Source organism: Balaenoptera acutorostrata, chromosome 14, assembly GCF_949987535.1.
Source record: "Balaenoptera acutorostrata chromosome 14, mBalAcu1.1, whole genome shotgun sequence".
Classification (NCBI taxonomy): domain Eukaryota; kingdom Metazoa; phylum Chordata; class Mammalia; order Artiodactyla; family Balaenopteridae; genus Balaenoptera; species Balaenoptera acutorostrata.
This window is the reverse complement of record NC_080077.1, coordinates 47,312,564-47,335,417: the sequence shown is the minus strand read 5'-3', so window position 1 is coordinate 47,335,417 and position 22,854 is coordinate 47,312,564. Positions and strand designations below refer to the sequence as shown.

The window sequence follows — 22,854 nt, the reverse complement described above, 5'->3', positions numbered from 1 at the left end:
TGAGGTCTTTAAAGAAATATTAGTTTAAAAATAAATCCCAGAGACTTCCCTGGCGGTCCAGTGGTCAAGACTCTGCGCTTCCAATGCAGTGGGCGCAGGTTCAATCCCTGGTCAGGGAACTAAGATCCCACATGCCACGCGGCACAGCCAAAAATAAATAAATAAATAAATCCCAAAATTCTAGCAATGTAAGTATTACTCCAATTTGAGAAATTTTAACCTTATAAGAGTCTATTGCTCCAATTTCTTATGATTCAGAGACTTATGAGATTATGCTACATTTCCTTCAGTCAGATTCATTATTCAACATGAAAGTACGTTTAAATTTGGGCTAGACATCAACCCTGAATCACATGATACTGGTGGCACTGCATAGCAAGAACACAGTTTGAATGTGATGTCCAATCGTCCATGAAGTTCTAAGGTTCTTGCTCTGTAAGGGAAAGGGCCCTTTTAAACGCAATTTCCAGGCCCTTGAGAGTACTTTTGCTGCTTATTTTCAGTGTGATCTAAGCAAAATCGCTTCACCTTTCCAAACCCTGGTATCTTTCCCGTCATTGAAATGGTACCAATGCTTGCTTCACAGAGCCTAGACCCAAAACTAAGTTTATTTGATCGTAGAACTCTTAACTGCTGCACCAGGCAGAATGAATGATGCTTCCTGCCTCCTGGTGTACGCGTGTTTCACATTTTGTAATCATCATGATGATGACAATCCTTGTGAGGATCATAATTGTTATAAATTATGATCCTCTTTTTAATATTTTTTTCAAAATTGGAGGAAAAAGCAAAAACTGCAAAAATAAAATTTGTATATGGATAACAAAATACTGCCCAAAGAAATTCAGGGCATAACTAAATTATTAATAGATTGCTGCTAACAAGATTTTTAATTAGCACTTAGGAAAAAAAAGAGAGAGAACCTGAAGATACTCATTACTCTATCTGGACTTTTTCTATGAGAAGGATGGGATTAAAAAAAATCTATTGCAAATTTTTCAAATTGTGGTTTATTCTGACACCTCTCTGCTGGCTAAGCCTCAGATGAAGAGATGTCCAAGGAAGGAGGGCAAAACGCCAACTTATATTAAACAGCTCTGGTTCGTAGCATATTTCAGGAAAAGCACAGATTGAGAAAAGACAGTTATAAGAAAAGCAAAATGTGGAGATATAGCATTTGCTTAATCATGTAAAAGTCTAAACATCAATTAAAATTAACATTAACTAAGAAATATAATCCGACCTCCCTCATGAGAGCAGCTGGCTTACTGGAAGAAAAAGACAACTACCAATTCTACTGCCTTCTAGCACCTTCTCTAGTCTCTAGTCAGCTTCTCTCAGAATTCCTTCAGGAATTCTGCCCAAGAGAGAAGTCAAGATATGGGTTCACTGCAAATCCTTACTTAAACGAGTACTTAGTAACAGCTCTGCTGATATATGTTTGCTTATTTCCCTTTTACTTCAAAATATCTTCTGAGGTTTTCCCTGATTCCCCCTTATTCCAAGAAGAAAAAGAATCCCCGCATTTATCCAGGACTTACTAAGTGCTGGGTCCCAGGCTATTACATGTATTATCTCAAAACATTTCTCTTATCTCCTGCCTATTTTCATTCAAATCTCAACAGAAAACCTCTTACAGAGTACATCTTAAACCAACAGTAATACATTACCCTAAAAACTCTTTAAGATATGAATTTTTATCCATATCTTGCAAAGGGCTCAGAGAACCTCAGTCAACTGTCTAAGGTCACAACATAGCTACCAAGTGTTTGAACCTGAAATTGAACCTATGTCCTCAAACACCGCAGTCCCACTACACCACGGCTGCTTCACCCCAAGAGCGGCACACTCTCTAAAGACAAGTATTAATTTTAAAGACAGCCAAAAGCACAGTGAATAAAAGTATATTTTGAAAGTTAACTGAACACTTTTTCATGTACCTAGAAGGTGTTAGTATTATTAAAGTCAGTGATCAAAGTGGTATACAGTTTAGAGTAATAAAAATTATCATCCTAAAACACAGTTATAAAATATTGAGGCAGAGTTTCTTGTGTGGCTTGTGAGGCCTGACCCAAACAGGAATGTTCCCCAAACTGATTTGAAGATTGGCACTTGTCTGATGGGTGTTCTGACAAAGTGATCATTTCAAAGGATAGTTGCTTGTTCCTATGAGTGCTGATACAATGACAATGAAAATCAATGTTCTCAACTTCCTATTGTACCCCATGCATACTACACTATAATAATCATGTGTGATATATAATATATATAATGTAAATATAAATAATATATAATGTAATATATATATTCAAACAGTGACATAAACTGCATCTTAATATATTTTATGAAATCATCCGAAGACTCATTAAGGACTTAAAAAAGAATTAAGTTGAAAGATATGGACATAACAACATAAGTAGATGTTTGCCTATCTGGTGTCAAATAATGTTTTACTGTTTTCTACCATTAAATTGAATGAATCAAGTGAAAATCAAATTCTTTTCAAAAAAGTAGTGATGAAGTCTAAAATCTAAAATATAACAATTCTTTCTTGCTTATTATGGGATACTCTCAAGAAACCACAATTATAATAACATGGATTTTGTAAATTCAAAAGTTGCGGATAGTTTTTGCCATTTAGTGAAAAGAATATAAAACAAATACGGGGGAAATATTACCTGTTTTAGTCAATTAACAGACACTGTGTAGTTTAGATTCACTAAAAGTAGTTAGGACATTTAAAGTATGGTGGGGGAAGAAAAAGACAGGAGATCCAGCCAAGGAAATTAAGTGTTAGTGTGAGAAAATGAAATGTTATGGACATGAAAAAATATTTTCATCAGGAAGGAAAAACTGGTCTTGTCTACATAATCAGGAGGAAATGTCTATGATTTACCAGTTGCTGTTTTCTCTTCTCTCCCTCTTAGGGAGTTTTTGCCCCTGCTGGTGCAATGGTTCTTGTGGTTGGGTCAAACATATGAGACTGGAAAAGGACATGAGAAGTTCAAAGTCAGGACTCTCTCTTCGACAAAAAGGGAGATCAGTTCACCATGTCCTTGAAATCTGCTCCTTTTTCACCTCTAAGAAGAGAAGCCGGTGGAGAACTGGCTTACTAAGTTGTTTTAAATCATGAAATACCTTGAAGAAGAAGTTCTTCAACCTTCTCTCTATAAAGAATATTTAATGGGGCTATACTAACAACTCGTAATTACTAGTTCTTTGCCAGGAGGTGGATGAAACAATTACAGGGAAGAGTTTAATAAATTGTCCCTCAATGACCCAAACTACTCCTCTGCCTGGAGATTATGGGGACAGATTATAAAGTATTTTGGAAGTCAGGAAAGGAGGGTTAGATCCCAGGCAACTGAAAGTCAGTTTTTGACCAAGGGAGTTAGAGGGGAAATATTTGTGGCATAGAATGCCCTAGAGAGGGGAGAAACTACCTAGGAGGTAATTCGGGCAGAACACATCGAAAACCTTGATTTCAATTTTAGCACTGGTTGAGAAAATACCAAAGATGTTTGAAAGGAAAAAATCAACATAATTTGACAAAGATGATCCATGGGGTGTTCTGAGCTGTAATAAATCATACAATGAGAATTCCAGAACTTTCCTTGCTACTGAATTATTTTTATATTTTGTAAAGTCTAACGAATGGTAATTTTAAAGAGAGAAAAGGTAACATAAGGAAAAATGTGTCCAAGATGTGAAAGAAAGATGTGGAGATGGAAAGAAAAGTTTATGAGCTGACCAAACAGGCAAAAGCTTCAGGCTTTGTTTTAGTTTGTTAGTTTGTTTTAGTTTTTAATTCTTTTTTTGTGTGTGTCTTTTTTTTTTTATTGATGTAATTGGCATATTAACATTGTATTAGTTTGTGTACAATGTAAGGATTTAATATATGTATATACTGTGTAGAGTGTCCACTGAATCCTAAAGGAGGTCTTATATCTGGTTCTATTCTTAGCCTGGAAAGTGAGGGAGAAAAATGAGTCAAAAATGTCTCCAAGAAAGCTAAAGAAATCCTTTCAGAATGTGACGCTGGTTTGGGTGGGAAAATGATAACCTGAGTTTGAGGGAGTGGAGGGAGTGGTGAGAAATATACACACAGCAATGCCCAGATCAGTAAGGAGACAGCAGAAAATACAGATCTGGAATTTGGGGTGGCAGTTAGGACAGGTATTTCTGATTTTAATGTCACTGGCATAGAAGTAGTATTTGAAGCAATGAGAACAAAACTCGAAATCAATTAGAAACGCAGCATGACTATCATTTTATTAAGTATCAAGGTGGAATGGGAGTGGAAAAATGCTACACAAGGGCAGAGACAGCAGGATGGGGCAGTGAGAAAGTCCCTGTTTGTCCCAGCTGACCGCAAGACACTGGCTGGTCTGAGCACCTATAGTTAGGACCTCAAGGAAATTACTTAACTCTCTTATAATTGGGAATTAACTTAATTGATGCCTTAATTTACTGTGGGTATTAAATGAAACATATGTAAAATTGCTTTAAATTTTAAAACCTACAACCACAATGTAAATCAAATTCCAACTGCAGACTTAATGGAAGAATGCCCCATTGGCATCACCCCTTCATTCTCTGCTGTGATTTTCTTTCTTTCCAGGAATACTTACAGTCTTCCTACAGTGGTCCTGCACCTTCTCATCTCCGATCTCACCTCCCATCTCATATCTTGACTTCCTTCCCAACTGTAACTTCCTCTCTCTAGTTCTACACTCTATTTTACCTACATTCCAATGGCTTCACTCTGCCCTCAGCCAGACTCACACTTCTGCCTCCAGAAAAGATAGAGGTGAGATCTGAGCGCAACTTAACCATGTTTTTATTTAATTACACCAATATCTGATTTGCAATAACTATATTCTGGATAAAGTTACTAAGGATGTTTCCAGGTTCAAGAATCTGATCTGTCAGATTTTGAGTGTGTGTGTGTGTGTGTGTGTGTGTGTGTGTGTGTGTGTGATTTTCTGAATGCTAATTCTCATTTTATAGATGTGGTCCTAAATACTTCTCTCACAATGCATAAATGAAGTTGAATGCCTTTTGGTTAATTTTTAGTGTCTCTTGGGCATTTTTGTAACCTCCAGGAGAACTGGAAACAGCCCATAAAATTCTTACTCTAAGACAGCATGGTATCCAGGGAAACAGTGCCACAAGCTTTGGAACCACCAAGAGCTGGATTCAGAACCCAACCCAGCCCGGACCACTTAAAAGCAGCAAAAAATTGAGCATGTTATGTAACCTCTGCAGGACTTGATTTGTGAAGACATAGGAAGCAATGGTTTCTACCTTATAAAATTACTTTGCGGATTCAGTGAGCTATCGTAGGCAAAGCACTATCACCCAGTGCTTGGTATAAAGTAGGCGCTTAATAAATATCGGTTGAACAAATGAATGTCATCATCCTTCCCAATCATCCCATCAGAAAGCCTAACAGAGCGCTAAAGGCACTGAAATGTCCATCAGACTGGAGGGGGCCTTAATGAAGTCTGGTTTAGCAGCAGCTTAATAAAAACTTGTCAATTTATTGGTTGCAACAAGTGATTTCTAAAGGTTAACATATCCTTTTTTAAAAACTCCATTATCATTTGGAATAAAGAAAAATGTTTGATATGATTTTATGCTTTAATTTCTTGAGCCATAGAATAGTTCAAGTATCTCAGGGATTTAATCTACTTTTTAATATCAGAAAGTATTTATGACTTTATTTTTATTTTTTTATAAATGTATTTATTTTTGGCTGTGTTTGGTCTTCGTTGCTGCACGTGGGCTTTCTTTAGTTGTGGCGAGCGAGGGCTACTCTTCGTTGTGGTGTGCAGGCTTCTCATTGCAGTGGCTTCTCTGTGGAGCATGGGCTCTAGGCACACAGGCTTCAGTAGTTGCAGCACACGGGCTCAGTAGTTGTGGCTCGCAGGCTCTAGAGCGCAGGCTCAGTAGTTGCGGTGCACAGGCTTAGCTGCTCCACAGCATGTGGGATCTCCCCAGACCAGGAATCGAACCTGTGTCCCCTGCATTGGCAGGTGGATTCTCAACCACTGCACCACCAGGGAAGCCCCATGACTTTGAAATAACAATGAAAAACTAACCTTTGCATGGTTCCTATGATGTCACACTGAAAATTCAACTTTTTTTCCATTGAATTTTCTACTCTCATTTCTGGCTGACTAGTTAGATAACTCTATAAGACTAGGAACCATATCCTTTTAATGTAAACTTTGATTGTTTTTCTTTATTTACTTGCCTGTTACCTCTGGAAACAAAGATGGGAAGGGAATTATCTCCCTCTCCCAACTCAGCTCTTTCAAAAGCTGATATGGAAAGTTTTCAGCCTGTCCCTTAGAGGGTAAATACTGCAAATTCTAGAAAATGCTACTGTAGATAAGCTTTGATTCAAAATTTCTGGAGAAAACTTTTTCTTTAAAATTTTGGGGTTTTTCCTGCTTTTTTTTTTTTTTAGCCTTTCTCTAATCTAGAGTGTATCATACCCTTTGGGATTTTTTCAAATATAAAAACTCTTGCTAAGTCGATCAATACACCTGAAGAGCAATAATTAAAAATACACTCAAGCTTCCAGTGGTTTTGTAGTAATCACCTAAGTATCTGGAGGGGATCTAACATTCCAGAAGCTTCATTCCTATTCTAGGTGTTAGTCCTTGAGCCTTCAGATCAGATAATCAGTGACTCTGATGTTTCCTAACCATGAAAGAATCTTTCTATTTGAGTGCTATTGGATAGTTAATAAAGAACACTAAAGCAAAGTTTAAAGTTAAAATTTCAGTACATGGTACCAATTAAAAAATTAATAAAGCTCCTACTATGAGATCCCACTTTGCTATTACAACCATTTGAGATTTTATTAGATTCCTAAAATCAGATAGCCCTCAACACACAATGGTTAACACACTAGTTGAATTTCACTTTCCAAACCTTGCTGAACATCAATTTCCAAATCTATAAAATGGGGATAATGATTCAAGTCCATGGGTTTGTTGTAAGGGTGAAACGCAAGCCTAGCACAGGCTCACGTGGTGCAGTGCCTAGCACCCAGTAGGTTCTCTTCCCTTTTCCATTCTGTTTATACATATCTGTACAAAATCATACAGGATTAACTGAAATGGAGTTTTATAAAAGCAGACCTAGTTTAATCTATATTTTTGTGCAGATATTGACTGTATAGGCATAATACAAATTGGATAGCAGCACTATTCATAATAGCCAAGAGGTGGAAACAACCTAAATGTCCATCAACAGATGAATGGATAAAGAAGATGTGGTACGTTTATACGATGGAATACTACTCAACCATAAAAAAGAACAAAATAATGCCATTTGCAACAATATGGATGCAACTAGAGATTATCATACTAAGTGAAGTAAGTCAGAAAGAGAAAGACAGGGACTTCCCTAGTGGCGCAGTGGCTAAGAATCCGCCTGCCAATGCAGGAGACATGGGTTCGATCCCTGGTCCGGGAAGATCCCACGTGCCGCGGAGTAACTAAGCCTGTGTGCCACAACTACTGAGCCTGCGTGCCACAACTACCGAAGCCCGTGCGCCTAGAGCCCACCTCTTGAGCTTCGCAACAAGAGAAGCCACCGCAATGAGAAGCCCGTGCACTGCAATGAAGAGTAGCCCCCCACTCGCCGCAACTAGAGAAAGCTCGCGTGCAGCAACGAAGACCCAACACAGCCAAAAATAAATAAATTTTTTAAAAAAAGAAAGACAAATACCATATGATATCACTTATATGTGGCATCTTAAAATATGACACAAATGAACCTATCTATGAAACAGAATCAGGGACATAGAGAATAGACTGGTGGTTGCCAAGGGGGTGGGGGATTGGTGAGGGTTGGACTGGGAGTTTGGGATTAGCAGATGCAAACTGGTATATACAGAATGGATAAACAAGGTCATGTTGTATAGCACAGTAAACTATATTCAATATCCTGCGATAAACCATAATGGAAAAGAATATGAAAAAGAATGCATATATATGTATAACTGAGTCACTTTTCTGTACAGCAGTAAGTAACACAACACTGTAAATCAACTATACTTCAATTTTTAAAAACTGGGTATAGGCTGGGAAAGTGAATAGCTGGTAATCTTAAAGAGGATTGTAATAGATACTATTTTTCACTTAAGAGTTTATTTGAGAGAGAAACTTTGATATACTGACTAAGCATCATTGGATTTATCAACCTCAAATGGGTACTCATTATTGCTCTAAAATCTTACTATGCCCCAAAGTCTCAATCCTATGCTTCCCAATTATTATTCCATACCTTCTATAATATAGTCACACCCCGACTTCTCTTCCTTACCCTTAGCTGATGAATTTCAAAGGCAAGTAGAAACCATCAGGAGGGAGCTCTCTCATCTTCCAGCCAGTCAATCTTGACCATCCTCTTCTTCCCCTGTTACAGGAAAGGAGTAGAGTCTTTCAAAAGTCAGTATCTCAGCATGTGCCCTACATCTCCATTCCCTCCTGCATTCGTAGGGACCTCATTGCATTCACTATTCCTTTTCTCTCTTATATCTGTAACATTTTCCTTTCTACTGGATTATTTTCCAGAGTAGTTAACTTTGCTCTAATATCTTCCATCCACGACAACACAAACCCAAACAAAAAACATTATACCATCCCTTTCCAGCTACTGCCCTGTCTCTCTACACCCTCTACCCAGCCAAGCTTCATAAAGAAGGAACTATTTATGCTGTCATCTTCTTCACCTCCCATTTACTCTTTAACACACTAAATCTGGATTCCACTTTCAACATAGGATAAAAACTGCTCTGGAGCCCATAACTAGTAACTTCTTCTGTATTCTGTATACAGAATGCTGTTCTGTAACCAGCAACAGCCAATGGAAACTTTTCAGTCTTTATTTGACTTCTCAACAGCATTTGACAAAACTAACCACTCCTCCTTGAGACACTGTCTTCACTGATTTTCCAGACACCACAATGTCCTGGTTTTCTGTCTCCTCCTTGGAGGTTCCTTCTCAGTCTTCTTTGCCAGCTAGCCTCCTTTTCTACCCAACCTCTCTCTTTTTTTCTATTCATTGATTTTTATTTTACTTTATTACTTTATGTTATGTTATGCTTTATTAAGGTATAATTGACAAATATCTACCTAGCCTCTTAAGGCAGAAGGTATTTAGAGTTATTTAGGTATTTAGGTATTTCTGCACTCTCTTTGTATACTTTCATGACTTGGCTTCAGAAAATATTTACATCTGGAATGATCACATATCTATATTTGCCTTCCAAACCAGTCTTTGAGCTCCAGACTCCTACATCTGCACATTTAACTTTTCCACTAGAACATTTTATAGGCACCCAAATATATGGCCAAACCAATCTCTTGACGTTCCCCCCAAAACCATTTGAACTCTTCCCTCCTCAGGGGCTTTCCTCCAACTGAACACAATTTTCCACCACTTCACCTGGCTAATGCCTACTTATCCTTTAGGTTTCCTCTTAAAATGTCACTCCTTTAAAAGGCCCTCTGAAACCCTCTTAACTAAATTAGACTATTTTATAGCACCCTACATTTCCCTTCAGAACACATATGATTATTTATAATGACTTATCTATTTGTGATCTTTTTGTTCAACTCTGATTTCTCCTTCTCTTGCTAGGTTAGGTGCACCTTATCAATTCCCTCACCTCCTCAAATCTGCTCAAAGTTTATCTTCTCAATGAGGCCTTCCCTGACCTCCTATATAGAATTTCAACCCTGCACTCATATCCCCCTTACTTTGCTCCCACCCCAACACTTACGTACTACTAGTATTCCATATAATCTGCTTACTTACATTTATTAAAGTTTGTTTTCTCCCTACTCTAGAATGTAAGCTCCATAAAGACTTCTTGTCTCTTTTGTTCACTGATATGTTCCACATACCTAGCACATGATAGGAACTCAATAAATACCTGTTGAATGAATGACGGGCTGTACCTGCTTTGCTCCACACTGTATTCCACACTAATCAATTTCTGTGGAATTAAAGTCCAGGTAATATAAAACCTAAGATGAAAAATGGAGCACCACACCATTAACACAGTGCGATCTTGTACTTTGTGAATGAATGAATGTTGAATGAATGCTTTCAAATGAAAAAGGCATATTTAATTTAGAATCTAGAAAGTGGCCCGCATCTTTGTTATTGTTTTTTTGTTTGTTTGCTTTCTTCTAAGCACACAGTTAATCCCATCCTTTGTTCTCTTTCTTCATATTCTAAGAAGTTTTAAGAGATAATAATGCGAAGTGGAAGTTACATGAGAGGACAGACGTGTTCATCCTCTTCCCTGGTGTCAACTGATGTCTAGCCCCTTCCTAGTACTTAGCAGGAGCCGAATAAATAATTTAGTTATGAATAAGCAACCTATCCAATGAATCTGTGCCATCAAGGGAAGGTTAGTCAGCACCAGGAGTAGTGGAAGAAGCTGGAGATGTGGAATCATCAAGGGGGTGAGCCTCTATTCCTGGCTCTACCAACTGACAAAATCTGGCAACTTCCCCGGGGCTGTTTCTTCATCTGGTAAGAGACTAGATGAAACTAGATAATCCAATTCACCTAAAGCAATCTACTAAAATGCAAGCTCCTAGGGAATTCCTTGGCGGTCCGGTGGTTAGGGCTCCAGGCTTCCACTACAGGGAGCACTGGTTCAATCCCTGGTTGGGGAACTAAGATCCTGCAAGCCACGCGGCCAGAAAAAGAAAGTAAGCTCCTGGAGGCCAAAGATTGCGTTGCATCTCTCTTGTTCACTGATGGGAAAACAAGGCCTTGAGGGATACAGCAGGCCCTCAAGGAATTTGTGGAACTATCTAAAAATTCCCTTCTACTGCTAACATTTTAAGGAAAAAATAACTTTGAGGTATCCTAAAGAAATCGTTCTTTTTCTAGAGAAAACCATATACAGATTGTCATCCTCTTAGAAATACTCTCGTGCGTGGTGAAAAGAGAATAAATGACTGTTTCCTCCTGGTGAGTTGGTTACAGGCATTTACCAGTTTTACATTTTCACTATGACCACTTGGGTTCTTTAGTCATATATATATATATATAAAATCATATTTATATACTTAGAACTTGATTTGAAACCTTTAGCTCGGGGTGTAAGAACACCGAACTCCTGAGGAACTATGTACTTACACTGTACAACTTCCTACTCGTTCCAGTCTTGTTTGGAGGTCCTTCCCAGTCCTTATGTAGTTTCCGAGGCAGAGTGACCTCTTCCCATTTCCCAGCCCCTTCCTTCCTCACCCACCCTCCGCCTTCACCCGCCTCGAGCATTCTCGGCTTCCCCCCTGCTGGCCCGACGCCGGGAGAATTTGAAGAGAGGTTGACCCAGCGCCCCCGCCCCCGCTCCCACCCCCCGGCAGAGCCCCGCAAACCGCCTCCCCCTGCCAGTTACTGGGGACTGTCGGCTTTCCAACCGACGCTAAAAATGCGCTCTCTTATCGAAAGAAAACCAACTTGACTACCCTAAACTAGGGACCGCTCGTGGGTAGTGAATCTATGTGTTTACCCTTGTTTTCTAGCCCCGGAGCAGCTGAGGGAATTGATTGGCTCCGTCGAGCTCGCGACGTCCACGCCCCGCCGGGACTCCGCCCCCTCGCGCGGCCATCTGCTTCGCTGTCTGTCTCCCTGTCTCTCGCTCTGCGTCTCTTTCCCTTCCACCACCTCCCTGCCCACCCCCCGTCGGCTCCGCCCCTTCCCCCTCCCCCCCGCCTGGGGCTCTGAATCTTCCCTGGCCGTTGCCAAGGAGACAAGCCGATACCAGGCAAATAGGCATTCGAGAAAGAAAAAGACGGGAAAGCTACACCGCAGCCTGGTAACAAAGGAGCAATAAAAGCAGCCCCCAAATGGAGGGCTAAGAACACGTCAGGAGAAAATCCAAAAGCGAGCTAGCAATCACCCCAAGTTTAACTGGGAAGGGGATGCAGAGGAAGGGGCATGATTCACGTTGGGGGTAGGGGGAAATCAACAGCTTAAAAGAGCTTTTGAGAATCGCCTGGATTGTGGTTTTGGATTAGCCCCGTTGGCTTTTCAAGTTGGAACGACGCTAATACAAGGGATTCGTAACCATCGCGGCGGCTGGGGTCTTGGGCCAGGCCAGCGGGCTCCCTTAGGGTGATAACAAGTTTGGCAAGATACACTTCTACGGAAACGTCTTAACGTCGGCTCTGGGGAATATGACTTCGTGATTGAATAATGACGCATCTGAAGAAGTGGACAGTGAGAAGACGAAGCTTCATGTAATGATCTGCAGCTTGGTGATTTTCAAAGCAGTACTTGAACAAAGTTATTGGCTTGAATCAACCGTCTTTTTCACTCAGAGTGTGACCCATTTCCCTACAATGAGCAGGAAAATAAAACTTTCAGAATTCAGAGCCAGCACCGGGAGAAGTGAACCATTCCTCCGACTGCTTCTCACCTCCATAAGCTAAAGATTATTCATTTCAGGATCACTAAATGTAAACGAGAAAAAGTAGTGTGATTTGGACACGAGTGAAAACTTTGGGAGCAAAAATGTAGGTGGTAGGAGAATGCTTATAAGGGTGTATCCTTGATTTTTGCCTCTCCCCCCTCCCCCTCCATTCTTTAAATCAGTGCGCTGTCTTTCACGCACAAGAAGCGTCTGGTACTTCGGTGGCAAGGGGTGCGGATGGAGGTACCCTGGATTCCCTTATAGAAGCCTTTTCTCTAACCCAAGTTAGACTTGGAGCGTTCAGGGATTTTCTTGCTATCTCTCAATATGTAATTTCTCCTTAGAACTGTAATAGTCAATCCGGTTGTTCAGAGTTTCGTCGCGGCTGCCTCCCTCCCTTCCAGGAGCCCACTCGATTGCGTGCACATTCACACATGTTCAGGAAGAAAAGAGTCCCTCCGATCCTGGCAGTAGGCTGAAAAAGATTCATACCGACGCGAATTGCATCCCAACTGTAAATATGGATTCGTACACTCTAGGCTGTGTCTCATTTCACCATAGAGGAAAACTGTCATTTCATACAATGATAAAATGCAGACCTTTTCGATCTTTTGTACATGGCCCTCACTTTATATTGTTGGGGGGGAAATCACTAATTGGGAATGGGGAGGGCGGGGGGGTTGATGAGCGCCGCAGGCCAATCTCGAAATATTTTGTTTCATGCCAGTGTGGGATAGAGAAGGGAGTGTGGCTTCGTCAGCTTGCTGCTTTTGCATTTTCTACATCTGGCCTACAGACCTAATTCTAACTCGCGATCTCGTTTGATGAAATTCGATCTTCTTGGTTTAAATACCTTTCAATTTGGGGCTAATTCACATTTGCAACCGTTAGAAAAACAAACCCTGTGCAGTATCTGTGAAACCAATATGGAACACAGAGACAGAAAACATGCTGCACACATATCCCCACCATTGTCTTAAAAACTCGCATACATACACACATACACAGAAACACACGGGAAAGATGGGGGAGGGGAGGGAGGGGAGGGAGGGGAGGGAGGGGAGGGAGACAGACACGGATATAGACCGACAAGAGTCAAAGCGAGTCAAGTTAACGCTTTCTCCGCCCCCATCCACAAGTACCACCCCCCCCGCGTTAATTAATTACAAACAAAGCAAGCCAATCAAGTAATGCATTATTATTTTCAAGCAGAGGGAGGCGAGAGGCATGTATTTTTTAATTGATTTATTTATTTGAAGGACATTAATTCTCGGTCTGAGGCTGATTTTCAAACCGTTTGCAAAGCGCGGCTCCATTGTTCGCCGGGAGCGCAGACCCCGCCCCCTGCTTTGTGTGCGGCGCGCGGATTGGCCGGCGCGCGCGGGGGCCGCGTCAGCGCCCGCGAGCCCATTCATCTGTGCACTTGGGCGTTGGACCCCGCATCTTATTAGCAACCAGGGAGATTTCTCCATTTTCCTCTTGTCTACAGTGCGGCTACAAATCTGGGATTTTTTTATTACTTCTTTTTTTAAAAAACTACACTTGGGCTCCTTTTTTTGTGCTCGACTTTTCCACCCTTTTTCCCTCCCTCCTGCGCTGCTGCTTTTTGATCTCTTCGACTAAAATTTTTTTATCCGGAGTGTATTTAATCGGTTCTGTTCTGTCCTCTTCACCACCCCCACTCCCCCCTCCCTCCGGTGTGTGTGCCGCTGCTGCTGCCGCCGCTGCTGCTGCCGCCGCTGCTGCTTGCCCCGTCGTTACACCAACCCGAAGCTCTTTGTTCCCCCCTTGGATCTGTTGAGTTTCTTTGTTGAAGAAGTCAGCATGGGTGCCCAATTCTCCAAGACCGCTGCGAAGGGAGAAGCCGCCGCGGAGAGGCCTGGGGAGGCGGCTGTGGCCTCGTCGCCTTCTAAAGCGAATGGGCAGGTAAATTCTACCTGTGGTTCTGGTCATTTCTTTGGTGTCTTTCTCTAGTCCCGACGCTTCCCCTTCCCTTCTGGTCGTGCCCGAAGCGCCTTCGGCGGAGAGGACCGTGACCAGATTCCAGTCTGAAAGTTGAATGGAAATCGATAGCTTAAATTGTCAATTTCTCATAGGTGGGGTCTCCCCCCACCCCAAAGTAGTGGTTCCCGGAGAATCCTGGTGAATTCTTGTGTAGACGGGCGGAATGAAGGATAAATCGTCTAAAATGGCGTGTTTGGAGCTTGGCAGAACGTGACTAGCTAGGTGCTACCCCACACCCCCGCACCCAGCTAGGTTGCATTTGTGTTTAGTGGGCACAAAGGTGTTTGAGTGTCTCTCGTGTTTGTTGTCGAGACTGGGTCGCCTTCAAGATTTCTGAACTGGTGTGATTGTGTGTATGTGGGTAGGGAAGGGGGGGGGGGAGGGCGAATAGGGATGGCGGTGGAGAAAGGCGAGGAGGGAAGAAGGGCTGTCTTATTGTATGCCGAGGCGGCGTGCCCTGGGTTCTTGAAAAGGTGGCTGGCTGGCTGGCTGGCTGGCTGGAGCTGGGCAGAAGGGCTTCACTACCTTTCGGTGGGCTTTTCCCACTGTTCTAAATCTTTATTCGTAGTTGTCTCTGGAATTACACACCCATCTGACTTTTAAATGGTCTCCCTAGGGTGGGAAGACTCTGTGGGTCCTTGAAGAACCTGTCCAGATGGTCAACAAGAGGCAGTTCTTGTGTTTCGGTCGAGATTGTTGGTGTGCGTGCCGCCTGGACCACTGCGGGGGCTGCCCCTGCGATGCCCGAACCCAGGCTGATGGCTACGGTTGGGTGGGCCCGAGAGGTCGGCCAAGGGTGGCTGCTTCACAAACACCGGGCACCCACCACGCCTCTTTTCCTAGAGCAGAGGCCTTGTTGCTTCGCCTGCCCTAACCTAATAGGGAAGGCAAGCTCTGCCAAGAGGCTTTGAACCCGTTAAAAATGCAAAATGGGCCCCCTGGGCGCGCCCGGGCTTCGCAGAATCACTGGCGAAGGTGGGCGTGGAAGCAGAAGCGAGACCTCTGAAATAATCGGTTTCCCCCTGCCTTGTTAGTTTTAGCCAGACCAGGATGCCACCTGAGCTTTGTTTGCGGACTCCGGGCTGCGCTATCCGGGCTTGGGGGCGCCTTGGCCAGCGGGCAGGGCCCGACCCGGCAGGGCGGGGTGGCCTGGCCGCCCCGCCCCTCCGCGCCCGCCTGCGCCCCGCTCCGCGCCGTGGAGCCGCAGCGCCCCCTGCCGACCCCAGGCCCTTGGCGGGCGTAGGGCCTTTGCGCGCGCAGCCCAGGCGCTTCTGGCTGGAACGCTGGGATCCCCCTGGGAGTTCTTGGTGTTTTGAAGGCGCCCCTTTAGAGTTTAGGGAGAAAGGGGGATGTGTAACCTAGGCGCAGATCACCCACTCGGGCTCTGTGCCTCCTTCCAAAGGGCGTTTGGCGTATCATATATTACTTGACTCCTTTATCCCAAAGCCCTTGAGGCGAAGGTTGGAATGGGTTACCCTTTGCTTTCCACGTTTCAGACTCGGCCCTTTTAAGGCCCCGGGGGCATTTATTGCGTAGTCGAGGCTTCCTCAGTGCCTTCAGGCATCCCAAACGGCACTGCCCCCAGGTCTTCGAGGAACTCTCCTCTGGGCATCCAATCCCGCCTCCCCATGAAGGAGAAGGTCTCCAAAACCAGAGGGGCCCCGGGGGACGGTAGTCCCTCCCGGTCCAGGAGTGGGGGCGGGGATGACATGCCCAGGCCCCCTTCAGTGACCTCCCGCTTTCTCTGCCCCGCAGGAAAATGGCCACGTGAAGGTAAACGGCGACGCTTCTCCCGCGGCCGCCGAGCCCGGCGCCAAGGAGGAGCTGCAGGCTAACGGCAGCGCCCCGGCCGCCGACAAGGAGGAGCCCGCCGCCGCCGGGAGCGGGGCGGCGTCGCCCGCCGCGGCCGAGAAAGATGAGCTGGCCGCCGCCGCCCCCGAGGCCGGGGCCAGCCCTGCGGAGAAGGAGGCCCCCGCGGAGGGCGAGGCCGCCGAGCCCGGCTCGCCCACGGCCGCGGAGGGGGAGGCCGCCTCAGCCGCCTCCTCGACGTCTTCGCCCAAGGCCGAGGACGGGGCCACGCCCTCGCCCAGCAACGAGACCCCGAAAAAAAAAAAGAAGCGCTTTTCCTTCAAGAAGTCTTTCAAGCTGAGCGGCTTCTCCTTCAAGAAGAACAAGAAGGAAGCGGGAGAGGGCGGTGAAGCCGAAGGCACCGCCGGCGCCTCCGCCGAAGGCGGCAAGGACGAGGCCGCCGGGGGCGCCGCTGCGGCCGCCGGCGAGGCTGCGGGCGCGGCCTCCGGGGAGCCGGCGGCGGCGCCGAGCGAGGAGGCGGCCGCGGGCGAGCAGGGGGCGGCTGGGGGCGACCCGCAGGAGGCCAAGCCCGAGGAGGCCGCCGTCGCGCCCGAGAAGCCGTCCGCTAGCGAGGAGGCGAAGGCGGCCGAGGAGCCCAGCAAGGCCGAGGAGAAGACCGAGGAGGCCGGGGCCAGCGCGGCCACCTGCGAGGCGCCCTCGGCCGCGGGGCCCGGCGCGCCCCCGGAGCAGGAGGCGGCGCCCGCGGAGGAGGCGGCGGCCGCCGCGGCGTCGTCAGCCTGCGCAGCTCCCACACAGGAGGCCCAGCCCGAGTGCAGTCCAGAAGCCCCCCCAGCGGAGGCGGCAGAGTAAAAGGGCAAGATTTTTTGAGATAATCGAAGAACTTTTCTCCCCCCCGTTTGTTTGTTGGAGTGGTGCCAGGTACTGGTTTTGGAGAACTTGTCTACAACCAGGGATTGATTTTAAAGATGTCTTTTCTTATTTTACTTTTTTTTAAGCAGCAAATTTTGTTTTTAACCACCTACCCACAGATCCCATCTCAGATCATTCTGTTACCACCATTCCAACAGGTCGAGGAGAGCTTAGTTACCTTCCTCTGCCTTGTTTCTCTTTTATTTTTATTTTTTGCATCAGTATTAATGTTTTTTGCATACTTTGCATCTTTATTCAAAAATGTAAACTTTCTTTGTCAATCTATGGACATGCCCATATATGAAGGAGATGGGTGGGTCAAAAAGGGATATCCGATGAAGTGATAGGAGCCACGATGGAGAAATTTAGTGGTGCATAACATTGCCAAGATAATGTACCACTAGAAAGGATGGTGTAAAGGCTTAGTCTTTTTTTTTTTTTTTTTAAAGAAAAGTTATTACGATGTATTTTGTGAGGCAGGTTTACAACACTACAAGTCTTGATTAAGAAGGAAAGAGAAAAAAAAAAAAAAAAAACACCAATACCCAGATTTTTAAAAAGATCATAGTCTTAGGAGTTCATTTAAACCATAGGAACTTTTCACTTATCTCATGTTAGCTGTACCAGTCAGTGATTAAGTAGAACTACAAGTTGTATAGGCTTTATTGTTTATTGCTGGTTTATGACCTTAATAAAGTGTAATTATGTATTACCAGCAGGGTGTTTTTAACTGTGACTATTGTATAAAAACAAATCTTGATATCCAGAAGCACATGAAGTTTGCAACTTTCCACCCTGCCCATTTTTGTAAAACTGCAGTCATCTTGGACCTTTTAAACACAAATTTTAAACTCAACCAAGCTGTGATAAGTGGAATGGTTACTGTTTATACTGTGGTATGTTTTTGATTACAGCAGACAATGCTTTCTTTTCCAGTCGTCTTTGAGAATAAGGAAAAAATCTTCAGATGCAATGGTTTTGTGTAGCATCTTGTCTATCATGTTTTGTAAATACTGGAGAAGCTTTGACCAATTTGACTTAGAGATGGAATGTAACTTTGCTTACAAAAATTGCTATTAAACTCCTGCTTAAGGTGTTCTAATTTTCTGTGAGCACACTAAAAGCGAAAAATAAATGTGAATAAAATGTACAAATTTGTTGTGTTTCTTTATGTTTTGATAAAATACTGAGACTTTGAGGTTCTAGTTTCATTTTGAAGGAGATCTCGCATGCCATCAAGAGTAAATTTTCTTGTGGTTTTTAATCTGAAGTTTTCAAACTCGGAAATTTGTAATCAGTAGTATCAGATTACGTACAGGAATATTTTACAACATTCCATGTCAAATCTGTTACCATTTATCTGCATTTAGTTTTCATTTAAAAATTGAACAATTATTTTTATTGTAGTTAATAGCATGTCAGGATGAATCACTTAATACAAAAGTGGTATGATCCAAAGACTGTTTAAATGTCTTATGTGAAAATGTCATAAAACTACATTTTTTTTTTTTTTTGTCATGCAGATCCCAAAACAAATTTATACTGAGTGAGAGTCTATTTAATCCAAACTGCAGGTGGGTCATGAAAAGTGACCAAATGTGTTTCAAAAACTGATGGTGTATTACCTGCCATTGTAATTGCTTAGTGCTTGGCTAATTTCCAAATTATAGCTTAGAGTATGCATTATACTTAGGAAAACAAGCTTATGTAAAGAAGTAATGGTGGTGAATGGACGACTTTGTCAGTTTATGGGCCTTTAGTACTTGCCTCAATTCAATAGTTGCAAGCATTTTTTTTTTTTAATGAAAGTAGTGTGTTAGCATCTTGTTATTCAAAGGAAAAAATAGAGAATAAAATTTCCTTGTATAGTAATAATCCTTACTAGTTTACCTTCTTTGCTCTTTACCACCCATAACTGGATTTATTTTCTTCACTGGACCCTAAACTGAATGGAATTTTAAGATAAAGATGGGTATCAAATATCATTACTTCACTAAATGCAAAGAAAAGCGTTTATGCACACCTGCTTTGCTGTTTTTGAGCAGTGTGCCTTGTAGGGTTCACAAGTGAGTAGTGAACCACGTTCGTAATAACTGAATGTCAAATCTTAAACTCATTAGAAAAATAAATTAGCTTTTGACATACGGTTTTAATTGGAATAATGGATTATAAATAATAGTTCATGACCTCTTTACCCTCCCCACTATTACCCTCCCCACTAATAAAATCAAATAACACTTGGAGGGGTGTGTAATTTTAGTTGGTGTTTCTTGATCTTGGAGGATGTTGGAAAGTTAAAAGTCAAATCTGGTAACCAAAGGACCGCTTTATGTGGTCTTCCACCTTACCAACTTCTTCTCAAATACCCACTTGGACAAGTATAGCACTTGGTATGTGGTAGGAGTCAGAAAAAAAAATAGATTTTAAAAAGTAACTCCTGAGTAGTCAAAAATACTATGTAGCAAACTATATTGCTAGGTTTGTTTTTTTAACAGCTGGAATTGATTAAGATGCTTACTTTGATTTTAATCATTGCCTAAAACACTTTGGGTGGTATTGATGGAGTGGTGGGTTTTCCACCAAATGATTAAGTGAAATTTGACATATATCTTTTCATCCAAAGTTTTGTACATCACATTGTTTTCTAATGGAAAAATGTTAATATGGCTTTTTGTATTACTAAAATAGCTTTGAGATTAAGGAAAAATAAATAACTCTTGTACAGTTCAGTATTGTCTATTAAATCTGTTTTGGCAGTATGTATAATGGCATTTGCTATGGTTATAAAATAATTCCTCTGAATTATAATAATCATTTGATCCAATTCCTATTGCTTGTAAAATAAAGTTTTACCAGTTGATATAATCAAGCTTGCTAAAATAGGATTTTTTACAAATTTAATTTTAAAATGCAAGTTTTAGAGAAATTTTTAAAATCGTCAGTGTTGATGGTAAGTATAACTTATTCAATTTAAGGAATTTAGAAGGTATGCTTGACATCATACTTAGGATATAAAATTATATCCATTGAAGGTGAGTTAAAATGCTCACAAGTCAAATAAAAATTTTAATGATAGAACTTGATAATATATTTGAGAAAACGTAATTTATTTATATTTCCCCTTATATGAATATAAACTTAATAAAACTCTGCAGTTAAGGTTAAGGATTTGGGGGAAGGTGCTTTTTGCTTTTATATATTTTAGGTAGGTCCAACTGGGAGGGGCATGTAGTTTAACATAGCCCAAGTTAGCTTTGAAAATTAAAAAATTAGTTAAGTAACAGGGCTATTAGCTTTTATCTTTCCTTTAATCATTCACTGTGCAAATTGAGCATTTTTTTCCCTCTCCACTTCCCAGCTATATGAAAGTGCTTAAAGCAGGGTGTAGCAAACAGGAATTTTAAAATGCTTTCAAATGCTCCAGTCCCTGCTGGGTATTCAAGTTCTAGCACTCCTTTAAATTACACCCAACAATGCTATTTTAAAAATGGAAAATAAATACTTCTAAAAGATGTGAATGTTAATCATGTTTTATGTTCCTGAAAAAGTGATAAATTCCTGATCCTGAAATACTCCTATCTATAGTTCTTCCTCCCAACTGTTCAACATCAACTTTAAAACAAACCAAAATATCTATTCCATCATAAGATCTAGCAGCTGAAAGTATGTAAAATAATTCCTTCAAAATTTTTAGAAACCCTGATAATCTCAATTCTAGTGGGTTTTTTTTCTTTTAATAAATTTATTTATTTTATTTTTGGCTGCATTGGGTCTTTGTTGCTGCGCGGGCTTTCTCTAGTTGCAAAGAGCCGGGGCTTCTCTTTGTTGCTCTGCACGGGCTTCTCTTATTGCAGTGGCTTCTCTCGTTGCGGAGCATGGGCTCTAGACGCGTAGGCTTCAGTAGTTGTGGCACAGGGCTCGGTAGTTGTGGCTCGTGGGCTCTAGAGCGCAGGCTTAGTAGTTGCGGTGCACGGGCTTAGCGGCATGTGAGATCTTCCTGGACCAGGGCTCAAACCCGTGTGCCCTGCATTGGCAGGTGGATTCCTAACCACTGCGCCACCAGGGAAGTCCTCAGTTCTAGTGTTTTGTTAAAACTAGAGCATAACACTTTTTCGTACTACTAGTAAATGCGAAATGAGAATATCTTTGTCAATTGATCTTTTTACAGTTTCTCTCATTTCCAGGGAAAGGTGAAAGGCAACAGGATTACTCATCACTTAAAATTTCAATGAATATAACATTTCAGTTGAATTTGTTAAGTTGGCATTACAGTTTGTCTTCCTAACAATTGGGCAAGTGTTCCTTAGTTTTGAAATGTGTGTTATGGACTGGATAAAGTGCTAGAATTCTGTACCTGGGTAAATTAGTGGGGGTGAGAAAAGGAAAGGGATCCTTGGGGAGAGTTATAAATCAGAAGTCTAAGAAAGCCCTCAAAGCAAGTCTTAATTCAAATGACACATACCTGCATTTTGGGAAAGCACCATCCAATAAAAATATAATTCTAGACACATATGTAATTTTAAACTTTTTCAGTAACCATAATTTTTTAAAAATAAGGAGGAACAGATTAAATTAACTTCAATAATCTATATATCCAAGATATTTGAACATGTAATCAATATAAAAATTACTGAGATAGTTTATATATTTTTTTCTTACTAAGTCTTTGAAATTCAGTGATTTTAGACTAATAGCACATCTCAATTTGGACCAGCCACATTCCAAATGTTTACTGGCCACATGTGGCTACCATATTGGAGGGCACATGTCTGGAGAATTAGGGTGTGAGAGTCAAGGAATGATTAGAAGTGTTGGGCTACAGACTATTTGCAAAGTGTAGCTTTGTAATTAATTCCATGAGCTTCAAGGGCTTAGCTTTTGAGTCAACATTTGTTTCTCTACTCAACATCAAGTTTTTTCTAGATTTCAAACAATTTTAAGCAGTTAATATGGCATTGATGTTACAAATAAACATGGTTATATTTTTGAAAGAACTTGTTATGGGCTATATTGTCCCCCACCCCCGAAATTCATGTTGAAGCTCTAACCTCCAGTACCTTAGAATGTGACTGTATTTGGAGACAGGGTCTTTAAAGAGGTGAATAAGTTCAAATAAGGGTGTTAGGGTCAGCCCTAATTTAATGTGACTGATGTCCTTATAAGAAGAAAATAATTGGACATACTGAGAGACACCAGAGGCACATGTGTATAGAAAAAAGACCATGTGAGGACACAACAAAAGGTGGCCATCTGCAAGTCAAGGAGAGGGGCTTCAGAAGATGCCAGACCTCTCAACGCCTTGATTTTAGACTTCTAGCCTCCAGAACTGTGAGAAAATAAATTTCTGTTGTTAAAACCACCCAGTCTGGTATTTCTTATGGCAGCCCTAGCAAACAAATACAGGACTCCAGGGTAAGAATGGAAAGATTGTCTGTCCTTAGCTGAAGTTGTAAAGAATTTTACAGGCTTGCTTTTTCTCCTCCTTCAGTGGACGAGAGACTACTTTCTAGCTTGAGATTTTTATAATTATTATTATTGTTTTACCCTAGAAAAGAGAAACAATAGTTTCAAAATTAGAAAGATAGATTACATCTCTATCTTAATTCTGTATTAGTAAGTTGATGGGAAAAATCTCTGAAACACGAATAGTAAAAAAATATTGTCTAAAAATA

The 22,854-nt window shown here is 42.0% G+C and overlaps 1 protein-coding gene and 1 long non-coding RNA gene across 2 annotated transcripts in view; one reads left to right on the top strand and one right to left on the bottom strand.

Moving 5' to 3' along the window:
- Nucleotides 1–11,693, bottom strand: part of LOC130704750 (uncharacterized) — an 83,875-nt gene extending 72,182 nt beyond the window's left edge. The window contains exons 1-2 of the long non-coding RNA XR_009005213.1: nt 11,558–11,693; nt 8,344–8,436 (exon numbers count right to left, since the gene is read on the bottom strand). This is a non-coding gene — a long non-coding RNA (uncharacterized LOC130704750). The remainder of the gene's footprint in view (nt 1–8,343; nt 8,437–11,557) is intronic.
- Nucleotides 11,694–13,866: 2,173 nt separating this feature from the next.
- MARCKS (myristoylated alanine rich protein kinase C substrate) lies at nt 13,867–18,336 on the top strand. The gene is made up of 2 exons (XM_057528024.1): nt 13,867–14,386; nt 16,220–18,336. Exons 1-2 carry the CDS (start codon nt 14,285–14,287, stop codon nt 17,120–17,122), a joined length of 1,005 nt encoding a protein of 334 aa, XP_057384007.1. The 5' UTR covers nt 13,867–14,284; the 3' UTR covers nt 17,123–18,336.
- Nucleotides 18,337–22,854: the final 4,518 nt, after the last annotated feature.

Coding starts and splice junctions, on each gene's coding strand:
- MARCKS (XM_057528024.1), top strand. CDS start 14,285: ATGGGTGCCCAATTCTCCAAGACCGCTGCGAAGGGAGAAGCCGCCGCG. Junction 14,387..16,219: donor CTTCTAAAGCGAATGGGCAG/GTAAATTCTACC, acceptor TCTGCCCCGCAG/GAAAATGGCCACGTGAAGGT.